Source organism: Emys orbicularis, chromosome 10, assembly GCF_028017835.1.
Source record: "Emys orbicularis isolate rEmyOrb1 chromosome 10, rEmyOrb1.hap1, whole genome shotgun sequence".
In the NCBI taxonomy this organism is placed as follows: Eukaryota; Metazoa; Chordata; order Testudines; family Emydidae; genus Emys; species Emys orbicularis.
In genome coordinates this window covers 89,072,596-89,097,836 of record NC_088692.1, presented here as the reverse complement: position 1 = coordinate 89,097,836, position 25,241 = coordinate 89,072,596, and the positions used below count along the sequence as shown (strand labels likewise).

The window sequence follows — 25,241 nt, the reverse complement described above, 5'->3', positions numbered from 1 at the left end:
TAATAGGCAGCAGGTTTAAAGCAAAAGGAAGTATTTCTTCACCCAGTGCACGGTTAACCTGTGGAACTCCTTGCCAGGGGAAGTTGTGAAGGCCAAGACTATCACAGGGTTTAAAAGAGAACTAGATACGTTCCTGGAGGATAGGTCCATCCATGGCTATTGGCCAGGCTGGGCAGGGAGGGTGTCCCTAGCCTCTGTTTGCCAGGAGCTGGGACTGGGCGACAGGGGCTGGATCACTGGCTGATTCCCTGCTCTGTTCACTCCCTCCGGGGCACCTGGCCTTGGCCGCTGTCTGGGATGGACCCTTGGTCTGACCCCTCCCACGGGCCCGTGCCAGAGGCGGCCGGGCCGGGCCTGGCTCTCACGCGAGCCCCGTGACCCAGCTCCTGGCGGGACTCGCCGGCCCCTTCGCCGACCCCCGCCCGCTTCCCGGGATGTCAACGCGGCCGTTGCGGGGCCTCAGCGCTTCCCTGCCCCGCCCCCGCCCCGCCCCGCCTCCGGAGGCGGGGCGGGCCCTGTATGTCCGCCGCTATCCCGGCGTGCCCCGCGCGCGGAGCGGGCTGGCTGGGACGCTCTCGGCTGACTCACCCCGCCTCGCTCTGGCTGTGCCTGCGGGACTCGCGGGAGGCCCCTAGTCCGCGGGGGCAAGATGGCGGCGGAGGCAGATTCGTGGGGTAGGTGCTGGCCGCGTCTCGGGTCCCGGCCGGGCCCCCCTCCCCCCGCCCGGCTAACCCGCTCTCGTCTCCCCCACAGATGCCGACAGCTTCGCGGTGGCGGATCCGGTCGCGAAGCGGCTGGTGCCGACGCCGGCGGCCGGCGGGGACCGCTGGGCCGGGGAGGATGAAGAGGACGAAGTGAAGGTGGGGGCGTCGGGGCCTCCCGGGCTGTGGGGAGCGGTCGGAGCTCGGCCCGCCCTCGGGGTCGGTGTGGAGCCAGCCCCTGGCCATGGGGGTTGCCGGGCCATATGGCGCTGCACCGGGCCATATGGCGCTGCACCGGGCCTGCCCGAACCGTAGTGACCGCGCTGTGGGGCGGCTCTGGCGCCCGCCCCGTCTGGGCTGGGCCAGCCCTGGGACACCGCCAGTACACGCGGCTGGGACGGGGGGGCGAGACGGGGCTCGTGGCGGGCAGTGACAGTCGTGGCTGAGAGCGAGGGGCTGTCAAAACGTGGCCCGCTTGGGTCCGTGGCGTGCGAGTGTCTCGCCCACACCGTCAGCAAAACCTTTCCCGAGAGGGGGGGAGAGACTTAAAACGGCCTCATTAAAATGGAGACTCAGGGAGTCTCCTACCAGATGAGTAAAACTTGTCAGGTGAGCTCATTGGGGACGGATTAGATTCACCCTGGTTTGTGTGGTGAGATGGGGCAGAATAATTCTGGCAAAGTTCTGCTAATGCTAGGAACTTGAGTGATCGGTGTAATGGTGGATAGTGATGTGGCAGATTTTTGGTCGCTTGAAGTCTTTAAGATAGTATGTTCTTTAAAAATATGCTCTAGTTCAATCAGCAATTGAGCTTGGTGCAGGAATTATTAGGTGAAGTTCTGTAGTCAGTGTTATACAGTTTCATATGCATTGAAACCTGTCTGAATTGGGGCACTGGGTGATCAAAAGTTGGAAGGGCGAATAAAACTTTGGAATACATTTCTGTAAATGGGCTGCTTAACCCCCAGCTGAGACCTGTACTTGTTCTTTGGTTTCTGAGTTGAATAAACATGGTTTCCCTTCTGTAACTTCCTTCCCAGCAACCAGTCCTCTTTCCCAGCTCCAGAGCAAAACCCCTGTCAATTACATCTCAAAAGGTGTCATCCCAGTGAATGGAGAATCATGTTTTTTGCCCACCTGCCATCTCTAAGCTGCTGGCAGGCCTCTCAGTACAGAACTGCTCTGGGATCTGCCAGATGGTATTCAACTATTGGCCTCTCCTGTGGAGAGTCTCTCTATTCCTTGACCCCTTGCGGGTTCTTAGCCTGAGGGAGCATCTGGGGAAGAGGTGGGTACAGAGGGGATGACAGAGGCTTGAACATTTGAACTTGTTCCAAATAGTCCTATCTTGGCACTATCTCCTACAGGCCAGCAACTTTCCTCCATCCTAGTGTTGTCTCTTCTGACTTCCTCTCAGTCCTGTGAAACTAGGCAGTCCCTCATTGTTCCTTTAGAATTAGGTTGTATTCAGAGTGTTAAAATGGGGTTTATCTACTAGAGAATCATGGAGCTGGTTTCACCGTATTTCAATAGTCTTTTGCATTAGAGTTTGAACTAGATGTCCAACTGTAAACCTTCTCTATTAAATCAGAAACATTTAAAATGTCTAAATCCCATGCAGTGTAGTTCCCATATGTCCCTTAACAATAAAGATCAGTTGAGTGATGGATACCCCAACAATTCCAGATCTTTTTCTTAGAGCTTGGCCAGATTATCAGTGCAGATATCAGCAACTGGCAATGACTTCTGTAGAACTATATCTAATAGACTTCAGAATGATGGGAGGGTACATACTACATCTGGAATCTAGGACTCTTCAAAAGGGTCTTGGGTTCTGCGGAAGTATTAAAAAAAAATTGGTAAACTTAGTGTCCAAAGTTAAACATTGAATCATGCTTTTGTTTCAAATCAAGACACTGAGAGATTGCTATAGACAATCTTAGTACTGATCACTAGATAAATGAAAAAGGTTAATATTTTATCATTTGTTCAGCCATGGGCAGGAAGAAGAAAGCAGTTCAGATTAGAGTAATTGATTCTTGCTAATTGAAGACTCTGGCACTAGTTGTTCATGTTGCGCCAAGGTAGTGCTATCTGTAATAACTGACCGTTTGTGCATACACTGTATTTCTGCACTCCAGTGGTGACGGGGGGCTTGGGATGGTGCTCTTCTATGTAGTATAAATGTAAATAGATAAAATATATTACTTGTTATGACTTCGTTTGAGAACATGAGAACAGCCATACTGGGTCAGACCAATGGTTCATCTAGCCCAGTATCCTGTCTTCTGACAGTGGCCAATGCCAGGTTCTTCAGAGGAATGAACAGAACAGGTAATCATCGAGTGATCCATCCCGTGTCGCCCATTCCCAGCTTCTGGCAAACAGAGGCTAGGGACGCTTCAGAGCATGGTTTTGCACCCCTATCCATCCTGGTTAATAGCCATTGATGGACCTATTCTCCATAAACTTATCTAGTTCTTTTATGAACCCTGTTATAGTCTTGGCCTTTACATCATCCTCTGGCAAAGAGTTCCACAGGTTGATTGTGTTGTGTGTGACGGAATACTTCCTTTTGTTTGTTTTAAATCTGCTGCCTATTAATTACATTGGGTGACCCCTAGCTCTTGTGTTATGAGAAGGAGTAAATAACACTTCCTTATTTACTTCACACAGTCATTATTTTATAGACCTCTATCAGATCCCCCCTTAGTCATCTCTTTTCCAAGCTGAAAAGTCCCAGTCTTCTTAATCTCTTCTTATATGGAAGCTGTTCCATACCCCTATTCATTTCTGTTGCCCTTCTCTGTACCTTTTCCAATTCCAATAGATCTTTTTTTGAGATGGGGCGACAAGATCTGCACGCAGTATTCAAGATGTGGGCATACCATGGATTTATATAGAGGCAATATGATATTTTCTATCTTCTTAGCTATCCTTTTCTTAATGATTCCCAACATTGTTAGCTTTTTTGACTGTCGCTGCATTTTGAGAGTATGTTTTCGGAGAACTAGGCACAATGACTCCAAGATCTCTTCCTTGAGTAATAACAGCTAATTTAGACCCCATAATTTTGTATGTATAGTTGGGATTGTTTTTTCCAATGTGTATTACTTGCATTTATCAACATTGAATTTCGTCTGCCATTTTCTTGCCCAGTTTTCTAAGATCCTTTTGTAACTCTTCTCAGTCAACTTTGGATTTAGCTGTCTTGAGTAATTTTGTATCAACTACAAACTTTGCCACTTCACTGTTTACCCCTTTTTCCAGATCGTTTATAAATATGTTGAAGAGCATTTGTCCTAGTACAAATTCTTGGAGGACCCTGCTATTTACCTCTCTCCAACTGTGAAAACTGACCATTTATTCCTACCCTTTGTTTCCTATCTTTTAACCAGTTACCGATCTGTGAGAGGACCTTCCCCCTTATCCCATGACTGCTTACTTTTCTTAAGAGCCTTTGGTGAGGGAGGTTGTCAAAGGCTTTCTGAAAGTTTTTTAAGGTTGGATGGTGTTCATGCTAGCTTAACGTCACCTATTGTGCAAGGTGAAGCTTAATAAATGTGATAGAACAAATTGACGCTGGGTGCTCTGTAGCTTTTAAATGTGCTCGTTCTTCCACACACGTGACCCCGCCAGGCAAAATGGTTAAAGATATCTCAGTGCACAGTATTTACATCAATCTTTAAAAAGAGAGTAGTGACAACCTGGATTGGAGCTTCACAGCCCCAAACATTTTTTGGCAAAAGAGGCTTTACTTTTCACATTTTCCCTGAAACTCAAGAGTTTACTACCTGTAATTGAACATCTTTCTAATAGCTACTTAATTGTGCTTCCCAGCTGTCTACTTCTTGAAGGACAGTAAACAATAGCTGGACAAAATCATAGTCCCTCCAAAAATATGAAGACTCCTGCTTTACGTGGCTATTTTAACATAAGACATTTTATTTCCTCCACTAGTACTCCTCTGAAGGCCTATGGCTTTAAAATTAAAAAGTTTAGGGTGTATTTGGAGGGAGTGGGGAAAAGGAATTACTACAATTAATGATCTTTTTTATTGTAGTCTGATCTGTGTTCATGTAGTAGATGCAGAAGTTGGGAAGAATCTACAGCAAGCTAGGTGTTTGCCTGGCGCTAGATATTTTTTCCTTCCAAAATTGGCAACCAAAAAGAAAAACTACAGCACCAGTAAGCAAAAGCGAAGTGACCTAAATATATAGGCCCTTAGTGTTTTTCAACTAACAGTTTCTCTTTAGGGTGTTTCATTATTCTTTAGGGTTTCTTATTGCTGATTTAGGAGTTGGGATCTTGTTTTTTTCTGAAAATACTTTGGTTACAAGACTTATTGTAAGTAGTGAGTTGGCGGAACTTTAGATGCTGCAGAAGTTACAACTAAGATATCCTTTTAAAGTAAAAGGAAATTATTCTAAAATGTTACCTGAAATACAGAAATTACCAGGAAAACACACAGAAATTTCTTGGCAGCAGGTCTATTTACTCTTCGGCAGTCCTGTAGCTAAAGGAGCCAGAACTAGGAAACGTGTTCAGGGAAACAGTCTAGAGATGTCCTTGATCAATATTTCTGATAGTTCTGTTTAAAATAGAAGTCATCAGGGACTCAGACACTGGAGTATCCTGTCACTTTCCAAGAATGCTTTGTTTTTGGAACTTGAATTGTCATGCATTAAAGCTACAAATGATAGCACATATAAATGTAGAGCAAGCAACTGATTACTTCTGCTTGGTGTGGGGATCATTTATGTGGAAAGGGGGACATTTTCCCTAACCATATGTTATAGCTGGATTATTACTCATTTAGTCATTTATAAACATATTTGATTAAGTTCGAAAGAGTTTCAATGATTTAAACTACATTGTAATAGTGTCAACATCGGAATGAAGAAATGTGTTGCCACTGGACTTCTCAGTTGGTGTAACAATGAAAAGAAGGTGAAACTCGTTTTCTCCTAATGAAATGTATTTAGATTTCTAGACTGTAATTGTATGTGCACATCCTGAGCCCTGGACACCTATCCCATAAATAAAAAATCACAAAGGACTGCCCATAAATATATATACTTCAATCCAGCCCCCCCACCCCAGCAGTTTAGAGAAGTGCGGGAGGCAGGGGAAGGGGGTAAGATAGGTTTGGCAGACCAAGGTGGGGCATTGAGTCCTGAAACAGGATCTCTCTCAGAAAATGCACTGCTAGCAGATCCCCCTCATTCATCTAGAAAGGACTGCAGTTCGAGTGCCTCTACTAATCTCAACTGTGGCAGTATGTCACTGGTAGAGAGATGCTCACTCATGCAGTCAGGTCCCAAACAATTTAGGGCTTTCCATTTTAAAATTAACATGTTGAATTCCCCCCAGGTGTTCACTGGAACCCAATACAGATGATGGAGCATTGGTCTAGTATGCTCCCAGTGTTCAACTACACTTAACAAGTGAGTTGCAGTATTCTGTGCTAGCTTCACCTTCCAAATGAGGTCAAGGGGAAGCTCCATGTAGTGTGCATCACAGCAATATAATCTTGAGATGACAAGACATGGATAATTGTGGCATGCTCTGCATTGGAGAGGAAAGGTGACACTCTTCTGGGCAGGCACAGATGGGAAGAAAGCACTCTTGGCTGCAGCGCTTCATTGGCCAAGAGCAGCCCAGGGTCTAACACCCCCAAGTTGTTTACCTGTCTTACCAATGATTGTGTTCTTTCTGTAAGGGGTGCTGATGCCAATTCTTCCAGCTGCTTTTCCCAGCCTGCCAAGAGTCAGAGTCTCAGTCTCGTCTCGATTAAATCTCAGCTTGCTCTCATCTAGGCACCATGTGATTTGTTCTAGCTGGGCCAGATGTGATAGAGGTGTAGTGCTGGGGGTCATCAGCCTGCTAAATGCACTGCAGCCCATATGTCCTCACTAAACTTCTCAGGAGCATCATATGCACATTGAGTGGGAGGTGACAATATAGGCTTCAGTGTATACCATGAGCATATCCTTGGGGCAGAGGGACAATTGCCCACAACTCCCCTCAGAGAGGGTTCCTTAGGAAGATACCAAGGAGCTTCAACCAGACCCATTATTGTCTGCAAATGAGTTTGCAAAATCTCATGGTCACAGCACCCTGCTTCTACATGGGGATTTCACTCCAACCACCCTCTCTTTAAAAGGGTGTATCTATGAAGGATGGGATCAGATGAGGAAGCAATCTGTAAACTGTACTCTGCAACAGTTGTGAAAGTCGCTATCTATGAAATGAGTGTAGTTGATAAATTCAGGGTTGTAGTCGTGTTGGTCCCAGGATATTAGAGAGGGAGATGAGGTAATATCTTGTATTGGATCAACTTCTGTTGGTGAGAGAGACAAGCTGTCAAGCTTACACAGAACTCTTCTTCAGGTTTGTGTAAGCTTGAAAGCTTCTCTCACACCAACAGAAGTTGGTCGAATAAAAGATATTTCTTCACACAACGCACAGTCAATCTGTGGAACTCTTTGCCAGAGGATGTTGTGAAGGCCAAGACTATAACACGATTCAAAAAAGAATTAAATAAATTCATGGAGGATAGGTCCATCAATGGCTATTAACCAGGATGGGCAGGGATGGTGTCCCTAGCCTCTTTTTGCCAGAAGCTGGGAGTGGGTGACGGGATGGATCACTTGATGATTCCCTGTTCTGTTCATTCCCTCTGACGCACCTGACATTGGCCACTGTCAGAAGACAGGTTACTGGGCTAGAGGGACCATTGGTCTGACCCGGTCTGGCTGTTCTGATGTAGTCAGACTTGCACTAGCTCAGCACAAAGCTAGCACGCTGAAAATAGCAGTATGGACGTTGCTGCTCTGGCTGAGACTTGGGCTAACCACTCAGACTCAGGGAGTCAGGTGGGCTGGAGAGCCCACGCTGCCATCCGAGCCACAACATCCACACTGCTATACTCGAGCTGAGCTAGCGCGCGTCTGTCTACTCGGGTTGGGAGGCTCACTCGACGCTGTATCGTAGACATTGCCTTACTGGCTGCATCCTGCATCAACCTTTCCATAATTTTGCCTGGGATCAATGTCCAGCTGACTGATCTATAGTTACCCATTGAGATAAGCCTAGCAATTTCAAAATTCAAGGTTTACATTCTTATTGCTATGCTACAGTGTTTATTTGATGCCCTGGCAATAATGGAACTAAGCATCAATACCTCACGTTAACCACTAGTATAAGACAGCAGACCTCAGTTTTTAACTGTGATTTGATGAGCCAAGTACCAGGACATCCAAGTTCATCTACAAATTCATTTAAGACTATTTGGCACTTGTAAGACAGATTCTAGCTTCCCCTCCAGTACACTTCAACTAGTTGACATGAATTTCCATTAACAATAGTCATATTGTTGGGGTCATAGTGGACCACAAGCTCAATATGAGTCAACAGTGTAACACTGTTGCAAAAAAAGTGAATATTATTCTGGGATGTATTCGCAGGAGTGTTGTAAGCAAGACATGAGAAGTAATTCTTCGGCTCTACTCCACGCTGATTAGGCCTCAAATGGAGTATCGTGTCCAGTTCTGGGCACCACATTTCAGGAAAGATGTGGACAAATTGGAGAATGAGCAGAAAAGAGCAACAAAAATGATTAAAGGTCTTGAAAACATGACCTATGAGGGAAGATAGGGGACATAAGTTTTCAAATACATAAAAGGTTGATACAAGGAGGAAGGAGAAAAATTGTTGTTCTTAACCTCTGAGGATAGGACAAGAAGCAATGGGCTTAAATTGCAGCAAGGGCAGTTTAGGTTGGACATTAGGAAAAACTTCCTGTCAGAGTAGTTAAGCACTGGAATAAATTGCCTAGGGAGGTTGTGGAATCTCCATCATTGGATGTTTTAAGAGCAGGTTGGACAAATACCTGTCGGGGTGGTCTAGATAATACTTAGTCCTGCCATGACTGCAGGGGACTGGACTAGATGACCTCTCAATGTCCCTTCCAGTCCTACGATTTTATGATTACCTTGGCTTATAGTAATCTATCAATTCCAGGGACAAGGTGGGTGAGGTAATACTTCATTTTTTGTTTTAAACCTGCTGCCTATTAATTTCACTTGGTGACCCCTAGTTCTTGTGTTAGGAGGAGGGGTAAATAACACTTCCTTATTTACTTTCTCCACACCAGTTATGATTTTACAGACCTCTATCATAGCCCCCAGGCCTGGGAGGCTCACTCTCAGCTGTAGTGTAGACATAGCCTAGAGGAGTAAAGTATGGTAGCACACTATTAACATGATTTGGAGGAAAACAGGTCTTGTCAAATTTGATATTCTTTGTTGAGGTTAAGTGTAGGTGATAATGTAATTAACATCCTTAAATTTCTGTAAGGAGGCTGATTTAGTACTGCCTGACATTCTGACTACAACATTACCCTTTACAAAATCAAAGCAGCACAGATTAAATGCATTTAAACTGATCTGAACATTATAAATGGGGGTCCCCATCCAGTGGGGATGTTCTGAGCAGAGTCCTGCAGGGATCTATTCCTGGCCCAATCTATTCAATATCTTATGATCTGGAAGAAACCACTGCTGGCGAAGTTTGTAGTGGACACAAATTGGTGAAGTATTGAATAATGACAGGTTAGTTCTATAGAGCAATCTCTCTCTCGGTAAGCAGGGTTTACTTGAACAACGTGCATTTTAATACATGAGTCATACACCTAGGAATAGAATCTTGGTCACAGTTATAGAATGGGGAACCATATTTTGGAAAGCAGTGACTCTGAAAGAAATGTTGGGGTCAACTGAACGTGAGCTGATATAGTGCACTGGCTAAGAACTAATGTGATTGTTTGATGTATAAGCAGGTGAATACTGACTAGAGATAAGGAGGTGTGTGTACCCCTCTGTACAGCTTTAGTGAGACCATTAATGGAGATTTTAAAATGATGGAAAAATTGGAAGGGGTTCAGAAAAAGTACATGAATGATTTGAGATTGGGAAAATAAGCTTTTGGGTGAGAGAGTTAATATCAATCTATTCAGTTTATCCAAGAGAAGGCTAAGAGATGACTTAATTATAGAAAAGAGATTTGATAGTAAACAGCTCTTTAATCACACGGAGAAAAGCATAACAAAATCCAGTGGTTGAAGTTGAACAAATTCAGACTAGGCAAAGTGCAAATTTTTAAGTGAGGGTAATCTACCATTGGAACAACATTTACCTAGGGACATGGTGGATTCTCCATCATTTGGAGTCCTTAAATCAGGATTGAGCGATGTTCTAAAAGATGAGTTGTAACAGCTCAACCAGAAGCTATGGGTTCTATGCTGGAATTACTGGGCAAAATTCTGTCTTTGTGGTACAGTAACTCCTCGCTTAACGTTGTAGTTCTGTTCCTGAAAAATGTGACTTTAAGTGAAACGACGTTAAGCAAATCCAATTTCCCCTGTGTAAGAGAGAAAGAGAGATGCGCATTGCCCCTTTAAGTACGCTGACCGCACTCTAAGTACATTGCCTTTTTAAGTAGACCAGGAAGTTGAGACAGCAGCGCTGCCAAATCCTGTCGTGTCCCACCCTGCTCTCTGGAGATAGGGTAAGCGAGGAGCAGGGGGGAGGGGGATACCCTGACATTAGCCTCCCTCTTCCCCCCTCTGCACAGGAAGCAGGAAGCTCCCAGGAACAGCTCCAAAGTAGAGGGCAGGAGCAGCACATGGAAGTGGGGGGAGGGACAGCTGAACTGCTGGCAATTGATAGCCTGCTGGGCAGCTGCCACAAGGAACTTAGGGGACCGGGGAGCTGATAGAGGGGTTGCAGGTCCACCCTGGTTCCAGGCCCCCACCAGCTAGCTCCAACGGGCTGCTCTTTCTGCAAGCAGTGGACAAAGCAGGCAGCTGCCAAACAACATTAAAAGGGAGCATTGCACAACTTTAAACGAGCATGTTCTCTAATTGATCAGCAACATAACAATGTTAACCCAGACGATTTTAAGTGAGGAGTTACTGTATACAGGAAGTCAGTGTGACATGTTAGAACTGGAAGTGTAAGGAGTTCAAAGGACTATTGAATGTACTAGATGGGCAAGGACTTTAGGGACAATAAGTATTAAGTGGTTTTCCAGGGAGTGGTTAATGCGGGTTATGTAAAACCCCAGTCCTTTGAAGCCACTCCTAACGAGAGGGCCATTGACTAGTAATTCCCTGAGACTGGAGATCAAAGGCCCGAGCTGTATAAAGAAATAGTTGAACTGTCCAGTTGGGATCTGGTTCCTGATCCCAAAAACTTACGTGAACATGTAACCAAGGAACAACACATGCAAACCCAGTTGTGGCGTTTGAGAGACTGGCACAGCAGAGTCCCATGATGGGGTTGGAAGTGACCTCTGGTAGGCTTTTAGCATGCATGTAGATTTTTTTTTTTCCTGTAATGCTTTTACCCCAAGAATAAATGCAGTTTGCTTTGTGAAGGCTGGTTGGTACCTGGTTTACAGTTACAGCCCTTGGAGAAAGAGTTAACCACAGGTGCTGGACCCTGGGCAGACCTTCTGGAAAATCGTAATGAGGTGCAGAGGGAACCTAAACGCCTAGTCTGAAAGGAGAGAGACGCAGGTCTCTGCCATGAGAGTGGTGATGGCTGGGAAGCCTAAAATCTTAAGTGGATGCCCTCAAGGAAGACCAGGAAGGGGATCAAAGGTGCAGTTAACTCTGAAACTGACAGATCAGTTGATCATAATTGTTCCTTCTGCCTTAACTCTATGAATCAAAGAGTCACATGTATTGATAGTTTGTCATCCCCCCGGTGCATTAAGTGGTAGGCCTGTAATGGCAGCTTTTGACATTTTTAAATCCTGATGGGTAGTAAATGGATTATGTTCAGATTTAATCACCAAATAACACTGCTACTGCTACCAGGGCAACATCCCATCAGAGCTCTCCGCCCTGATTCTGTAATGCTTAATTTATTGCACAAAATCAGTGTCCTCTATATTCTGCTACACCTGTTTTGTTTCTGGTGACGGATGTGCTATAGAGAAGAATCAAATCATTCTATCAGATATCTACTCATAAATTAATTTTTTCTTATACAGACGCTCCCCGGGTTACGCAAACCCGACTTACGCAAATCTGCACTTACGTAAAAAGTTCCATAAGCTTTTCTTTTTTTGTAATTGTTGGGTATACGTTCCCAACTTATGCAAGGCGTTTCGGAACGGAATGCTTGCGTAAGTCGGGGAGCGTCTGTAACAATTTTTGCCCAGCAAATGGATTGTGGCAGTTTTTTTGTCTTGCTTCCGTAACTGGGTTGAACGGGAGTTTGCCTGTTACTGTGGTATACATTAAGGCCATGTCTACACTGTGCATCTTACAACAGTGCGGCTTTGCCACTGCAGCCACACCACTGTAAGGTGCGCAGCCTAGCCACTCTTTGTCACCGGCGACAAAATAAAACCACTCCGAAAGAGGGGCAGTAGCTTCATCAATGGGAGAGCAGCTCCCGCTGAGAAAGCGCTGTCCACGCCGGCACTTTTTGCTGTTAAAATTTTTGTCATTTAGGGTGGTTGTTTTTTTTCACACCCCAAGCAACAAAAGTTTTAATGATGAAAGTGCAGTGTAGACCATTCTTTCTGCACAGATACCTTTAGTGGTTCAGAAGTAAGATGAATACTGATCACTCATACTCCTTCCTGTTTGGTAGGATAACTGGGATGATGAAGAGGAGGAGGAGGAGGAAGAAAAAGAGACAGAGATAAAAGCAGGTGAGGACTAGTTGAGGAGCATACTTCACTGTATATAGAACAAAGAAAAACATTGGATTCTGTATTCCAAGTTTATGAACTGTATTTATGGGACATAATAGACCAAGGGTTGTGCATGTGTGGGTGACAGTGCATGCTTTTTACATTGGTCACCTCTGGTTTCTGAATTGGATCATCGCTCTAGGTGCTTTTTTCCCCACATTGTGACAATGTTCTTTATGCACTAGATTTCTTTAAAAAGGCTTTGTTGTTCACTGTTTTACAGAATCAAAAGTTTCAGAAAAGAAGAAAATAGCAGAAAAAATAAAAGAGAGAGAAAAGCAGCTGAAGAAAAAGCAAGAGGAGATTAAAAAAAGAGTAAGACTTCACTGTCAGGATTTTAGCTTTTTATGGGAAGAGGGAGATCAGCTTATTGTTTAGTCTAGAAAAACAAATGTTGTCTGAGAATTAAAGGACTGATACTTATGACGTGCCCCTACAGTGAGTTTTGTCACCCTGTTCTTCTAGGGAAGAATAGTCCTGATGTAGTCTGCATAAGAACTTGAACATCTAAGAGTTTGAAATAGTACTTATCATATTTCCATCCTTTTTCTAAGTGTGTACATTGAGTTTATAATACTCAACAGTATGTGAAATTACTTTTGGTGAGGGTTTTGGTATTTTTCTGCCTGTCGCTTGCTTGTGGTTATCGGTATTTCAACTTGGAATGTTTAAACACAAGTGTTAGGCTTGCTGTTCAGAACAGAACGCCTGCGCTTCAGGAAGAACTACTTCAAACAGAAGCATGTTGTTCAATTAGCTTGATGAAATGACCACACCTACAACTGCTCCATTCATGGGCAAGAAATGTAATTCACTTGCCACCAATGTAAGCTGTCATTATTTGAAGACTTAGTTAAATAGATTGCTTATGCATGGTTAGCAATAATGACCAAAATGAAAGACTTGCCACAGGTCAATCAATCTACTTTATATACTTTTTTTAGTTAGAGGCACCAGAGGAAGCTAAAGAACTTACACCAGAAGAACAGTTAGCAGACAAACTACGGCTAAAGAAATTACAAGAGGAGTCAGATCTTGAGTTAGCAAAAGAAACGTTCGGTAAGTGTGGATACACCTAATCCAAGCAAGTAGTTGGTGGTGTTACAGTATGACAACTTTCTAAATTACTTCTAACTGCAATCAATTCTTAATCTAGCTTTCAAGTATAGCAGTATATTGATCCAAAAAAGTAGGACTGCTGTGATATTACTCTTACTGTTATAAAAATATCAGAATGAAACTTTGCATCCAACTAAAGCTATTTCATAACTGTTCCTCTCTTTTTAACCAGCACTTTGGAGTTCTCTCTCTCTCTCTCTCTCTCTCTCTCTTTTTTTAAAGATTGTGACAGTCGTAGGTAAGAGTTGATGCCTTTTGGTGTTGAGAACCTTTAAGACACAGTATGTTTGGGAAAACATCCTGTGACGTGTGTGTTGATCAGAATTACTTTTGTTAGTTTGGAGTCAGATGTTACGAATGTCACCGTGGATGTGAGTTACACTGATGTCAACCAGAAGTTTGTGTTCAAACAACATGTCTATTTATATCTGGAAGTATACATCGTAACGACTCTCTAATTTCAAGCACCCCACAACAGCTTTAGAAACTAAATTGCATTTTCTGCCTACAAGTGGTTGTAGTGTCTGCTTGTAGGAAGTTAGGTAGGAATGCTTTGCCTGATTGAACTTCCCAGCCAATAGCCATCTTTTGTATGAAGAGAAGTCAGGTGGAAGAAACTGGTAGCCTCTAATTGTGTGGGATGCTCTCCATAGTGCAGCCAGATTACCTGTGAGGTGGGTGAGGCTTTCTGAGGGGGGTGGTTCACCATCGATTAAGCATGTTTAGTTTGGTCAGACTATGTGATAAGGCAGGTCAGTGGTTCTCAACCGGGGTATGTAGAGGTCTTCCAGGGGGTACATCAACGCTTCGAGATATTTGCCTATTTTTGCAACAGTCTACATAAAAAGCACTGGCGAAATCAGTACGAAAAACGGTTACTCACCTTCTCGTAACACTTGTTCTTCGAGATGTGTTGTTCATGTCCATTCCAATACCCTCCCTCCTATCCCTCTGTCGGAGTACTCGGCAAGAAGAAACTGGGAGGGGGGGAGGGGGGAGCGGGTTTTTCGGGTCAGCAGGGCCCTATATTGGGCATCATGAAGGTGTGGCTCCAGGGGGTGCCCAGGCCGACCCTATGGATACTGCTAGGGGAAAAAATCTTCCAGCTGTTGTGCACATGGTGCGCGCACACACACCTGACCGGAATTGACATGAATAAGCACTCAAAGAAGAAACTAAAATTTCATACAGATGACTTGTTTATATTGCTCTATAGCCTATACAATGAAATGTAAGTACAGTATTTATATTGCAATTGATTTATTTTATAATTATATGGTAAAATGAGAAAGTAAGTAATTTTTCAGTAGTAGTGTGCTGTGATGCTTTTGTATTTTTATGTCTGATTCTGTAAGCAAGTAGTTTTTAAGGGAGGTGAAACTTGGGGGTACGCAAGAGAAATGAGATTCCTGAAAGGGGTGCAGTGCTCTGGAGAGGTTGAGAGCCACTGAGCTAAGTGTTGAAAATGCAATGAAGTTGGTGAAAGGGTATTTGGCTTCTAAGGGCAGTTAAAAGAATGGTAAATTTAACTAGGGTCGGAGGCTTACTATTGTGCTTTCCTGACAGAATTGACAAAGTATTGATAAACTTCCTTACAAACAGGATGGATTGATTTAAATCAAGGCAATTTAAATTGAGGATTTCTACTTGGTGACTCAAATCTTCTATTTTAATCAACTTTTTCATTTGTACTTTCTTTTTAAAGAAAGGTGCATTCTCATTGGTTAACATGCCATTAAAACATGTTGATTTACAACTAAATGGAGCTTTTACACTAAATTTGGTACATCTTTTTGCTACCTAGGAGAGTACACTGTACATTTATCTAAGCAATTATGTAGCTTAATATTTTCAAATTCTTATTAATTTGTACATTATGTACAGTGGTGAGTGATGTATTGCTTATTTACCAGATAATTAACTTTTTGCTCATGATTTGTGTCAAGCTGCATTAGGATTGTGACTGGAATTTAATTAACCACACAACAGCATATAAAACTTATTTTTATTAAACAAAACAAGCCCTTAGTATAGTTCATGACCTACTGTGCGATATTTATAAAGCTTGACCTCAAAAATTTAATTGTTTTCCCACTGATTCTTTCTTTTATATAAAAATGCAGCCTTTAACTTATTGTTTTTGATAGAGGTTCATGTCAACATATTTATTTTTTTTATTTAAATTTTTGAGATTATAAATTTAGGCCTTAACATAGTTTGTAAAATCAGATTTGATTTGAACAGGTATATTTAAAAAAAAAAAACTATAATAAAAAAAATCCAATATAAATAAAAAACTGGATTTTTTTCACTCTACTTATCAAGTGAATTATTCAGTGGGTTTAATACAGCATTCATGTTTTCTGGGAGTGCTTTCACTTGTATTTTTTCAGTGATTTTCTTCAGAAATAATCCAGTCTGCTTTGGTTTGGAAAAATCTACAGTTGTCGATTAATCGCCGTTAACTCACGCAATTAACTCAAAAAAATTAATTGCAATTAAAAAAATTAATCACTATTAATCACACTGTTAAACAATAGAATACCAATTGAAATATTTTTGGATGTTTTTCTAAATTTTCAAATATATCTATTTCAATTACAACACAGAATACAAAGTGTACAGTGCTCACTTTATATTTTTACAAATATTTGCACTGTAAAAATGATAGACAAGAAATAGTATTTTTCAGTTCACCTCATACAAGTACTGTAGTGCAATCTCTTTATCATGAAAGTGCAACTTACAAATGTAGGGTTTTTTGTTACCTAACTGCACTCAAAAACAAAACAAAATGTAAAACTTTACAGCCTACAAGTCCACTCAGTCCTATTTCTTGTTCAGCCAATCGCTAAGAGAAACAAGTTTGTTTACATTTACAGGAGATAATGTTGCCCATTTCTTAATTACAGTGTCACCTGAAACTGAGAACAGGTGTTCGCATGGCATTGTTGTATCTGGTGTCGCAAGGTATTTACGTGCCAGATGCCTCTTCATGCTTTGGCCATTGTTCCAGAGGACATGCTTCCATACTGATGACATTTAATAAAATAATGGGTAAATAAAATTTGTGACTGAACTCTTTGGGGGAGAATTGTATGTCTCCTGCTCTGTTGTACCTGCATTCTGCGATATATTTCATGTTATAGCAGTCTCAGATGATGACCCAAAGGTACCAATGTGAAATTTCTAAAGATAGCTACAGCACTTGTCCCAAGATTTAAGAATCTGAAGTGCCTTCCAAAATCTGAGAGGGACGAGGTATGGAGCATGCTTTCAGAAGTCTTAAAAGAACAACAGTCTGATGTGGAAACTACAGAACCCAAACCACCAAAAAAGAAAATCAACCGTCTGCTGGTGGCATCTGACTCAGATGATGAAAATGAACATGCGTCGGTCTGCACTGCTTTGGCTCATTATCTAGCAGAACCCGTCATCAGCATGGACACGTGTCCTCTGGAATGGTGGTTGAAGCATCAAGGGATGTATGAATCTTCAGTCGGCTACAACAGTGCCATGCGAATGTCCGTTCTCACTTTCAGGTGACATTGTAAACAAGAAGCAGGCAGCATTATCTCCTGCAAATGTAAACAAACTTGTTTGTCTGAGTGATTGGCTGAACAAGTAGGATTCAGTGGACTTGCAGGCTCTAAAGTTTTACATTGTTTTATTTTTGAATGCAGGGTTTTTTGTACATAATTCTATGTTTGTAAGTTCAACTTTCATGATAGAGATTGCACTACAGTACTTGTATTAGGTGAACTGAAAAATACTATTTTTGTTTTTTACAGTGCAAATATTTGTAATAAAAATAAAGTGAGCACTGTACACTTAGTATTGTTTTGCAATTGAAATCAATAAAATGGAAAAGTATAAAACATCCAAAAATATTTAAATAAATGGTATTCTGTTATTAACAGTGCAATTAATCTTTTTAATCGCTTGACAGCCCTAGAAAAATCAGTCTTAATAGTCAATTTTAAAAAATACCAACTAAACCTAGCACTGCAAGCTTGAGGCCTAGAATTTATGTAAGGAGAAAATACTCTCTCCAGTACTATTCCAGAGTGGGTGGTTCAGTACAACTCATGGCATATGTAGCCTTTCACTTAAATCACTAGTTCAAAGCCAGCATAAATTGTTTGGGCTGCTTAATGTGAAATGAGTTGGCAGCTTAGTGACGCTTGCTGCCTTGTTGATCATTTCAGCTGAGGGGAGGAACTGAAGGGGAGTAGAGATAAAGTACCTGTTCTGTGGTTAGAGGGCTTATGTAGTGGGATCAGTCTGACCTCCCACACAAACTACAGTTAAATGCACCAGTATTTTCTCTGATACTATGTTTTTCACTGCAGGTGTAAATAATACTTGTGGAATAGATGCCATGAATCCATCTTCAAAAGATGACTTTACGGAGTTTGGCAGATTATTAAAAGAAAAAATTACACAGTATGAAAAATCTCTACATTATGCCAGTTTTTTGGAAGCATTAGTTCGAGACGTATGTATTTCATGTAAGTCTTTACTTCAAGTGTGAGATTTCCTAGCACATTCTGTGGAGGGCTAAAGTAGCAAACATATTAATCAAGTAAAACTGAATTGGGATTTATGCAGTCCTACATTAAAGGATGCACGGATACTCTTCCCAGAGACTATTTTTGACTACTACCTGACTGAGAATCAGCACCTGCATGCTCTTCATCTTTTAATGCAGGTGGTGTTTCCTCTGTGATTGATCTTCTCTGACTGGTACTGTCAGGTCAGGATAGCCCACTTAAACATACAGGCAAATTTTGTACTGATCTAAGTCTTACACAGCCATGCAGAACCTCTATTCAAGAAGAGAAAAAGGCTCCCCGATCCATGTAATTCTAAATAGCTCAGTAGAGGAATGAGATACAAAACTGAGTTCATATAACACTGGAAATTTGAAGCAGTTTAATTCCAAAACACAACTGTCTGTTGAAATAAAACTACAGTTGACTTGTTTTCACTGCTTTGGCTGGCTGAGGTATTTGGTTTATAATTCTGTTTTGAGATTTCCCTTTTTCCTGTGCTTGTACATCCTGTCCTTCAGTGTAGTGGCAATTTGATATTGTGGCTTGTGCCATATAAATACATTGGATGGTTGGCCTACTGCAACTGATTTTGAACTGTTAGATTGGAGTCCAAATCCTCTAACATGAAGGATTATTAAACTGAGCATTAAGTGCATGTAACATCCCTCTCCTCCTGGAATCTTCTCTCTAAAAGCCTTCAAACTTATTTTAGGCAAACCATTTGACCTTTAGACCCAAACAGTTGACCATATTACAAATCTAGCGGCATAATGTGCTCATCAGAGTTTAAGGCCAGAAGGGACCACCACATAACCTAGTCTTACCTTCTGTATATCATGGGCCACCAAAACCACCCAGCACTTGCAAGCTATACTGAACAACCAAATTTAGACCAGGTATTACAGCCCACAGGAGACTAGATTTATGTGCCACAGAGAGAGCATAGGAGGGACTGAAGTGCACCAGGGCTTGAGGCCCCCACAATGGCAGGAAAATGAGATATACCCAGATAATCCTGGCAAGAGACCAGCACCCCCACACAGGAGAGGAAGCTGAAAACCCCCCCAAGGTCACTGCTAGTCTGATGTGGATGAAAACTCCTTCCTGACCCCACATATGGTGATCAGTTAGACCCTGAGCATGAGAGTAAGAACCAGCCAGCCATGCACCTGAGAAAATTCTCAGTGGCATCTCAGAGACCTAACACCCCCCCCCCACCCCCTTGCACAATGTCCCATCCCCAGCCATGGCCATCCCTGATGATCCAGAGGAAGAAGATTTAAAAAAAAAAAAAAAAAACAAGTTTGGGGGTGGGGGGAGGGGAATCACGTGCTGACCCCTACTGATGGCAGACTGAAACATTGAAGCATAAGCTTTAGAAATGTAAGATGTAACAGTGTTCAAATGTTGGTCTCCTAAATTTGATTACATTGGCCATCTTACGCTGCCCATTACACAAATTATCAGGGGGATGTGAAATCCTAGACTGTGATGCTGAGAATCAACATTGCCCTGCCATGTATTCCACTGTTTACAATGAGATGAGGCTTTCATACCATCAGCGAATAATAGATATTGTTCCTGCTACATTCTCTGTCCTTAGTCCTGCAAACCCATCGTGTATTTATAAATATGGAGATGAAAGCAATAGTAAGTATAAAAGCTACTTAGAAGGCGTTCGCATTTTGAAGAAAAGGTTATCAAAATATTATCTGTTTTGAGATCTGATCAGGCAAGGAAACCTCTAGTTTCTGAGTCAAATTAGTTATCTTTATAGAAGAAAATTCACAGTGGAAATAAAAAGTCTGACTTTTGACCTGGAAACATTGCCTGAGAGGGGCACAGTAATATAGTTTAGGTCTAAAACTTTGATTTGGGGCAGGTTGGGAGGGAATTCACTAAAAAGGGTTCCTAAAAACTTTAAAATGTCAATGTAAGCACCTTGGTTTGAAGTTAATTACCCTGCAGTGTTTGCAGCCTGAACACTGCAGCCTTGTGCTTGTTGCAAGAAATCCTACAAGTCAATCTGGCTTCTGTTTTCAGTGTCTGAGCTGAGTGATGTGCAAAAGTTGAACAGCATAGTGAAGATAACTTACTATAAATACTTTGAGAAAGTAACAGATTTTTTAGATAAAGGAAATGCGGTGGATCTAATATACCTCGATTTCAGTAAAGCGTTTGATACGGTACCGCATGAGGAATTATTGGTTAAATTGGAAAAGATGGGGATCGATGTGAAAATCCAGAGGTGGATAAAGAACTGGTTAAAGGGGAGACTGCAGCGGGTCGTACTGAAAGGTGAACTGTCAGGTTGGAGGGAGGTTACCAGTGGAGTTCCTCAAGGTTCGGTTATGGGTCCGATTTTATTTAACCTATTTATTACTGACCTCGGAACCGAATGTAGAAGTGGGCTGATAAAGTTTGCGGATGACACAAAGTTGGGAGGTATTGCCAATTCGGAGAAGGATCGGGATATCCTGCAGGGAGACTTGGATGACCTGGTAAACTGGAGTAATAGTAATAGGATGAAATTTAATAGTGAGAAGTGTAAGGTGATGCATTTAGGGATGACTAACAAGAATTTTAGTTATAAGCTGGGGACGCATAGGTTGGAAGTGACAGAGGAGGAGAAGGACCTCGGAGTCCTGGTTGATCGCAGGATGACTATGAGTCGGCAATGTGACGTGGCTGTGAAAAAAGCTAATGCGGTCTTGGGATGCATTAGGCGAGGTATTTCTAGTAGGGATAAGGAGGTGCTGCTTCCGTTATACAAGGCGCTGGTGAGACCTCATTTGGAGTACTGTGTGCAGTTCTGGTCTCCCATGTTTAAAAAGGATGAACTCAAACTGGAACGGGTACAGAGAAGGGCCACTAGGATGATCAGAGGAATGGAAAACCTGTCGTATGAAAGGAGACTCGAGGAGCTCAGTTTGTTTACCCTAACCAAAAGGAGGCTGAGGGGGGATATGATTGCTCTCTTTAAATATATCAGAGGGATAAATACAAGGGAGGGAGAGGAATTATTTCAGCTTAGTACTAATGTGGACACGAGAACAAATGGATATAAACTGGCCGTCGGGAAGTTTAGGCTTGAAATTAGACGACGGTTTCTAACCGTCAGAGGGGTGAAGTTCTGGAATAGCCTTCCGAGGGAAACTGTGGGGGCGAAAGACCTCTCTGGCTTTAAGATTAAGCTTGATAAGTTTATGGAGGGGATGGTTTGATGGGATAACGTGATTTTAGTCAATAAGTCAATAACGTGCCATCGCTGGTATTTAGTATCAATGGTCAATGTGGGTCTGGCTGGAGAATCTTGCCCGCATGCTCTGGGTTCTGCTGATCGCCATATTTGGGGTCGGGAAGGAATTTTCCTCCAGGGTAGATTGGCAGAGGCCCTGGAGGTTTTTCGCCTTCCTCCGCAGCATGGGGCAGGGGTCACTTGCTGGAGGATTCTCTGCGACTTAGTCTTTAAATCATGATTTGGGGACTTCAACAGCTGAGTCAAGGGAGAGAATTATTCCAGGAGTGGGTGGGTCAGCTTTTGTGGCCTGCATCATGCGGGAGGTCAGACTAGATGATCATAATGGTCCCTTCTGACCTTAGTCTATGAGATTTTGACTCCAGTTAAAGGAATAAACTACCAGATATAAATCTCTACTTACTGGATTTTAGAGGATTCAGTGATTATTTGAAGGCTTTCTGAAAACAATATTGGTAGAAGTCTAATTTTCTTCCTCTTTGTAGTGGAAGTTGATGATTTGAAAAAGATCACAAATGCTTTGACAGTGCTATGCAGTGAAAAACAAAAACAAGAGAAGGTAAGACTTCTGCATCTCTTTCTATACTGTCTTTCCATAACTTGCATAATACCAATGTGCACCTTCTATAAATCTAAGGGGTTCTAGGTTTTGAAGTCAAATGTGCTTTTGACTTAACACAATTAATTTGTTAATGAGAAGATAGTTGAAATTCTGATTTGGGATATTGTTCTAGGGCTAAACTTGGAATGTTCCATAAACTTAAAACAAGTGTACTCATATAAAGTAAGCACCATTTTGCCAGTAATCTTTAGCTTCACCCCCTCTCATCTTTGCACTGATTCTGTTCAATTCATTTTTTTGCCTCTGTGCTGGAGTAGAAATAGAGTGGAAGTGTCCAGTTGTCCTGGACAGGTGGGAGAAGTGTCTATTTTAGTTCAAACCAGAAAACTAGAATCTTAATTAAATGTGTTTATGGAAGTAATTTAAAACTTTATTCTCAACCTTTAATAAAACTAAGATCAATGTGATCAGAGCAACTTAACAGCAGATAACAGAACTAGATAGCATGTCAGTATGCCTCTCTGGTGTGCCATACAACTTAATTGGGAAAAGCATTAAGTGAGTGATACCACTATCAAATTATAGTATAATTAGTGCTTTGTGATTATACAAATTGTGTAAAATGTTTCTTGTGCAAAAGTTATAACATTGAAGTTGAGGGAATTGCATAGCTAAATGTCAATGAGACCAGAATTTAAAAAAATAGCTAACTGAACATTAACTGGCAAATCCAAGCCATACTGCCCAGCAGATAATTGAAATGAGACTAGTTTCAAAACTTGTACTAGGGAGTTCTTGAAGGAAGCAACCCGCTTCTGGGCCTTCAATGTGAATAATAAGTGCTCCATAAATGCACAACTCTTCTACTTTTTACCCAAAACGGGTGGGTGATTGGAAACACTTCCTAGGCATGTTCTCCAAACTGTTCTAGTGGGTGGCAATTTACAATAAATGGTTTAGTTCAAGAGAAGATTAACAGTATAAATTTGGCCATAAAATATCGTCTGTAAAGTGATATTGAACTAATTCTGCATTTCTAATAGAACTAGACTTTTAGAGATATGAACGTCCCCTTCTATGTACAAAGCTGAGAGAAGGGTAGGTGCGGTTGTGGCTAAATGTAGTTATGCTGTTGTGCTTCACTGCTGATTTTGGTAGCTGAGTTTCATCAGGAAGCTAAACTTGGCTTCTTCTTTTTTAAATATCTCAGATTTGGATGTCAGTTATTTCTCTTTGGTATAGCTAACTTTTTTTATTAATCCTTCTGTGCCTGACCTCTTTGCCACATCCATTTACAAAGAATGTACCAAAGTGGTTAATATTAACATGCAAGAAATAGCTTGCCTCTCAACTCAGTAATTCACAATATTGTAGCTCTTCGGAATATTAATTTAAAATATCAGAGTAAGCTCACAACATATCACTTGTAAGTGATCTTGGCTGAATCATGTTTCATTTTTCTTTTTAAATCAACCAACCAAAAAGACCATACCCAAGCAAAGTTTTTACCTTAAAACAGAAGAGCCAGAAACTCCATAAATTCACTAGGGATTTTGCTACTGACTTTACATGCTCTGATACTAAGGTGATGGGCAGCCATATAAAACCCTAAAATAAAGATTCCCACCAACTAAATCAGTAACAGTATAAAACTGAATATCTATAATTTTGCATTGGGACAGTGCCTCTCCTCCTTCAGGAAAATAAACTTAGGCTACATATAGTGTAACAAGTTTGGTGAAGGGTGGTTGTGTACCATAGAGTACATGCTGCTATTCTGATTATGGTGAAGCGAGTCTGCTAGACATAGTGTTTTTGCCATGAATGAGAGTTGAACTGAAATTCAGTTGCCTCTGGGGTCAATAGCAGTAGTGCACACACATTACATGGTAGGAAGTGAACACTTTTGCCAACTAACAGATCAGAAGTACAGGGGAATTTAAGTGTGCTGTATTTAATTAATTACCCAGATAGGAAACTGCCAGGATCCTAGGGTTAATATTCTTCTTATGTTTTACCAGCACTTCTAGGAAATTAGCATGTTACATTTAATACTGACTCTAAAATAAACCAAATCTTTTTTGGTCTTTCCTCAGCAAAGTAAAGCCAAAAAGAAGAAAAAAGGGGTTGTGCCTGGAGGTGGTTTAAAGGCCACTATGAAAGATGATCTGGCAGATTATGGAGGATATGATGGAGGATATGTACAAGATTTTGAAGACTTCATGTGACATTTATCTTTCCTTGTGTTGTCTTTCTGTTGCCCTTAAACATGTAGCACAACTTCTTTTCCTTTAAATTCTGCCAAATGCTACAATGGAAAGTGCAGTATCTTTGTGCTGGTGGTTTAACTCTTTGACAGGGTGGTGCTAAAGTCCCGTCAAGGGGTTAAAATGATGAAACTCAATCACAGAAAAAACAAAATTCTAATAATGTTTTTAATTGTTGCTATCTGGTTTCATAGTAACAAAACCACTAAGTTGGACATGAATTTCAACAAAGCAAAAGTTGTAGTATTACCAGCACAGTTTAGTAATACAGCCTTAACTGTACCTCCTTGAATGATTTATCTTGTGAACAAAAGCAGTTTGCAGCAAGGGCATGGTGTGCACTTAGTATTAAAATTGCTTTGTCTAAGTTAGAGCTTGGTTTTTTTTTAAATAGATTGTGAAGGGGACTGCTAACTTCAAAGTAAGGATACTGCACCTGAAAATTAATCACTTGATACACACCCATTCTTTCAAAGCTTGACATTTTAAAATAAAACTTATTTTGGTCAAAACAAGAAAATAGTTCCTTGTTGCATTTGAAAAATGATTTGTGGTATCTTGAGTATAAGCAGTTAGTTTACATTATCTACTAATGCAGCTGTACGGGTTGGTTATTCTAACAGTTAACTACCTGGTTTAAGTGTCTGAGAACCAAATTTCCTTTGTTCTCATGGGCTGTGATAGAACTTTCACAGGACTTTACCATTTTCTTTCATTTACAAAAACCTGCTTAGCAAACTGCAACAGTTACTACAGTTGGGCAAATTGTTATGTTAACAATTATGACATCTGCAATGTTTTATAAAGCAACTAATTTAATAAAATCACTATTGTGAGGACTTCAGAGCCTGTGTATTGGGCGTACTTATTTTAGTGTTAAAGCTCTAGAACAGTGTTTCTGGGCCACATAGCTAAGCTGACAAGAGGATTCTCTTGACTATGAAGCAGATGGGTCAACTTTCTCAGATTGTTGCCTAACAGGAGCAAAACAGAAGCTGAAGGCTG

At 41.5% G+C, this 25,241-nt stretch overlaps 1 protein-coding gene across 1 annotated transcript; it reads left to right on the top strand.

The window, feature by feature from the left end:
* The first annotated feature begins 626 nt into the window (after nucleotides 1–626).
* EIF3J (eukaryotic translation initiation factor 3 subunit J) lies at nucleotides 627–25,080 on the top strand. Its single transcript, XM_065411584.1, has 8 exons — nucleotides 627–674; nucleotides 754–860; nucleotides 12,371–12,431; nucleotides 12,697–12,788; nucleotides 13,418–13,532; nucleotides 17,945–18,103; nucleotides 21,893–21,966; nucleotides 24,066–25,080. The coding sequence occupies exons 1-8, from the start codon at nucleotides 650–652 to the stop codon at nucleotides 24,195–24,197; spliced, it is 765 nt and encodes a 254-aa protein (XP_065267656.1). The 5' UTR covers nucleotides 627–649; the 3' UTR covers nucleotides 24,198–25,080.
* Nucleotides 25,081–25,241: the final 161 nt, after the last annotated feature.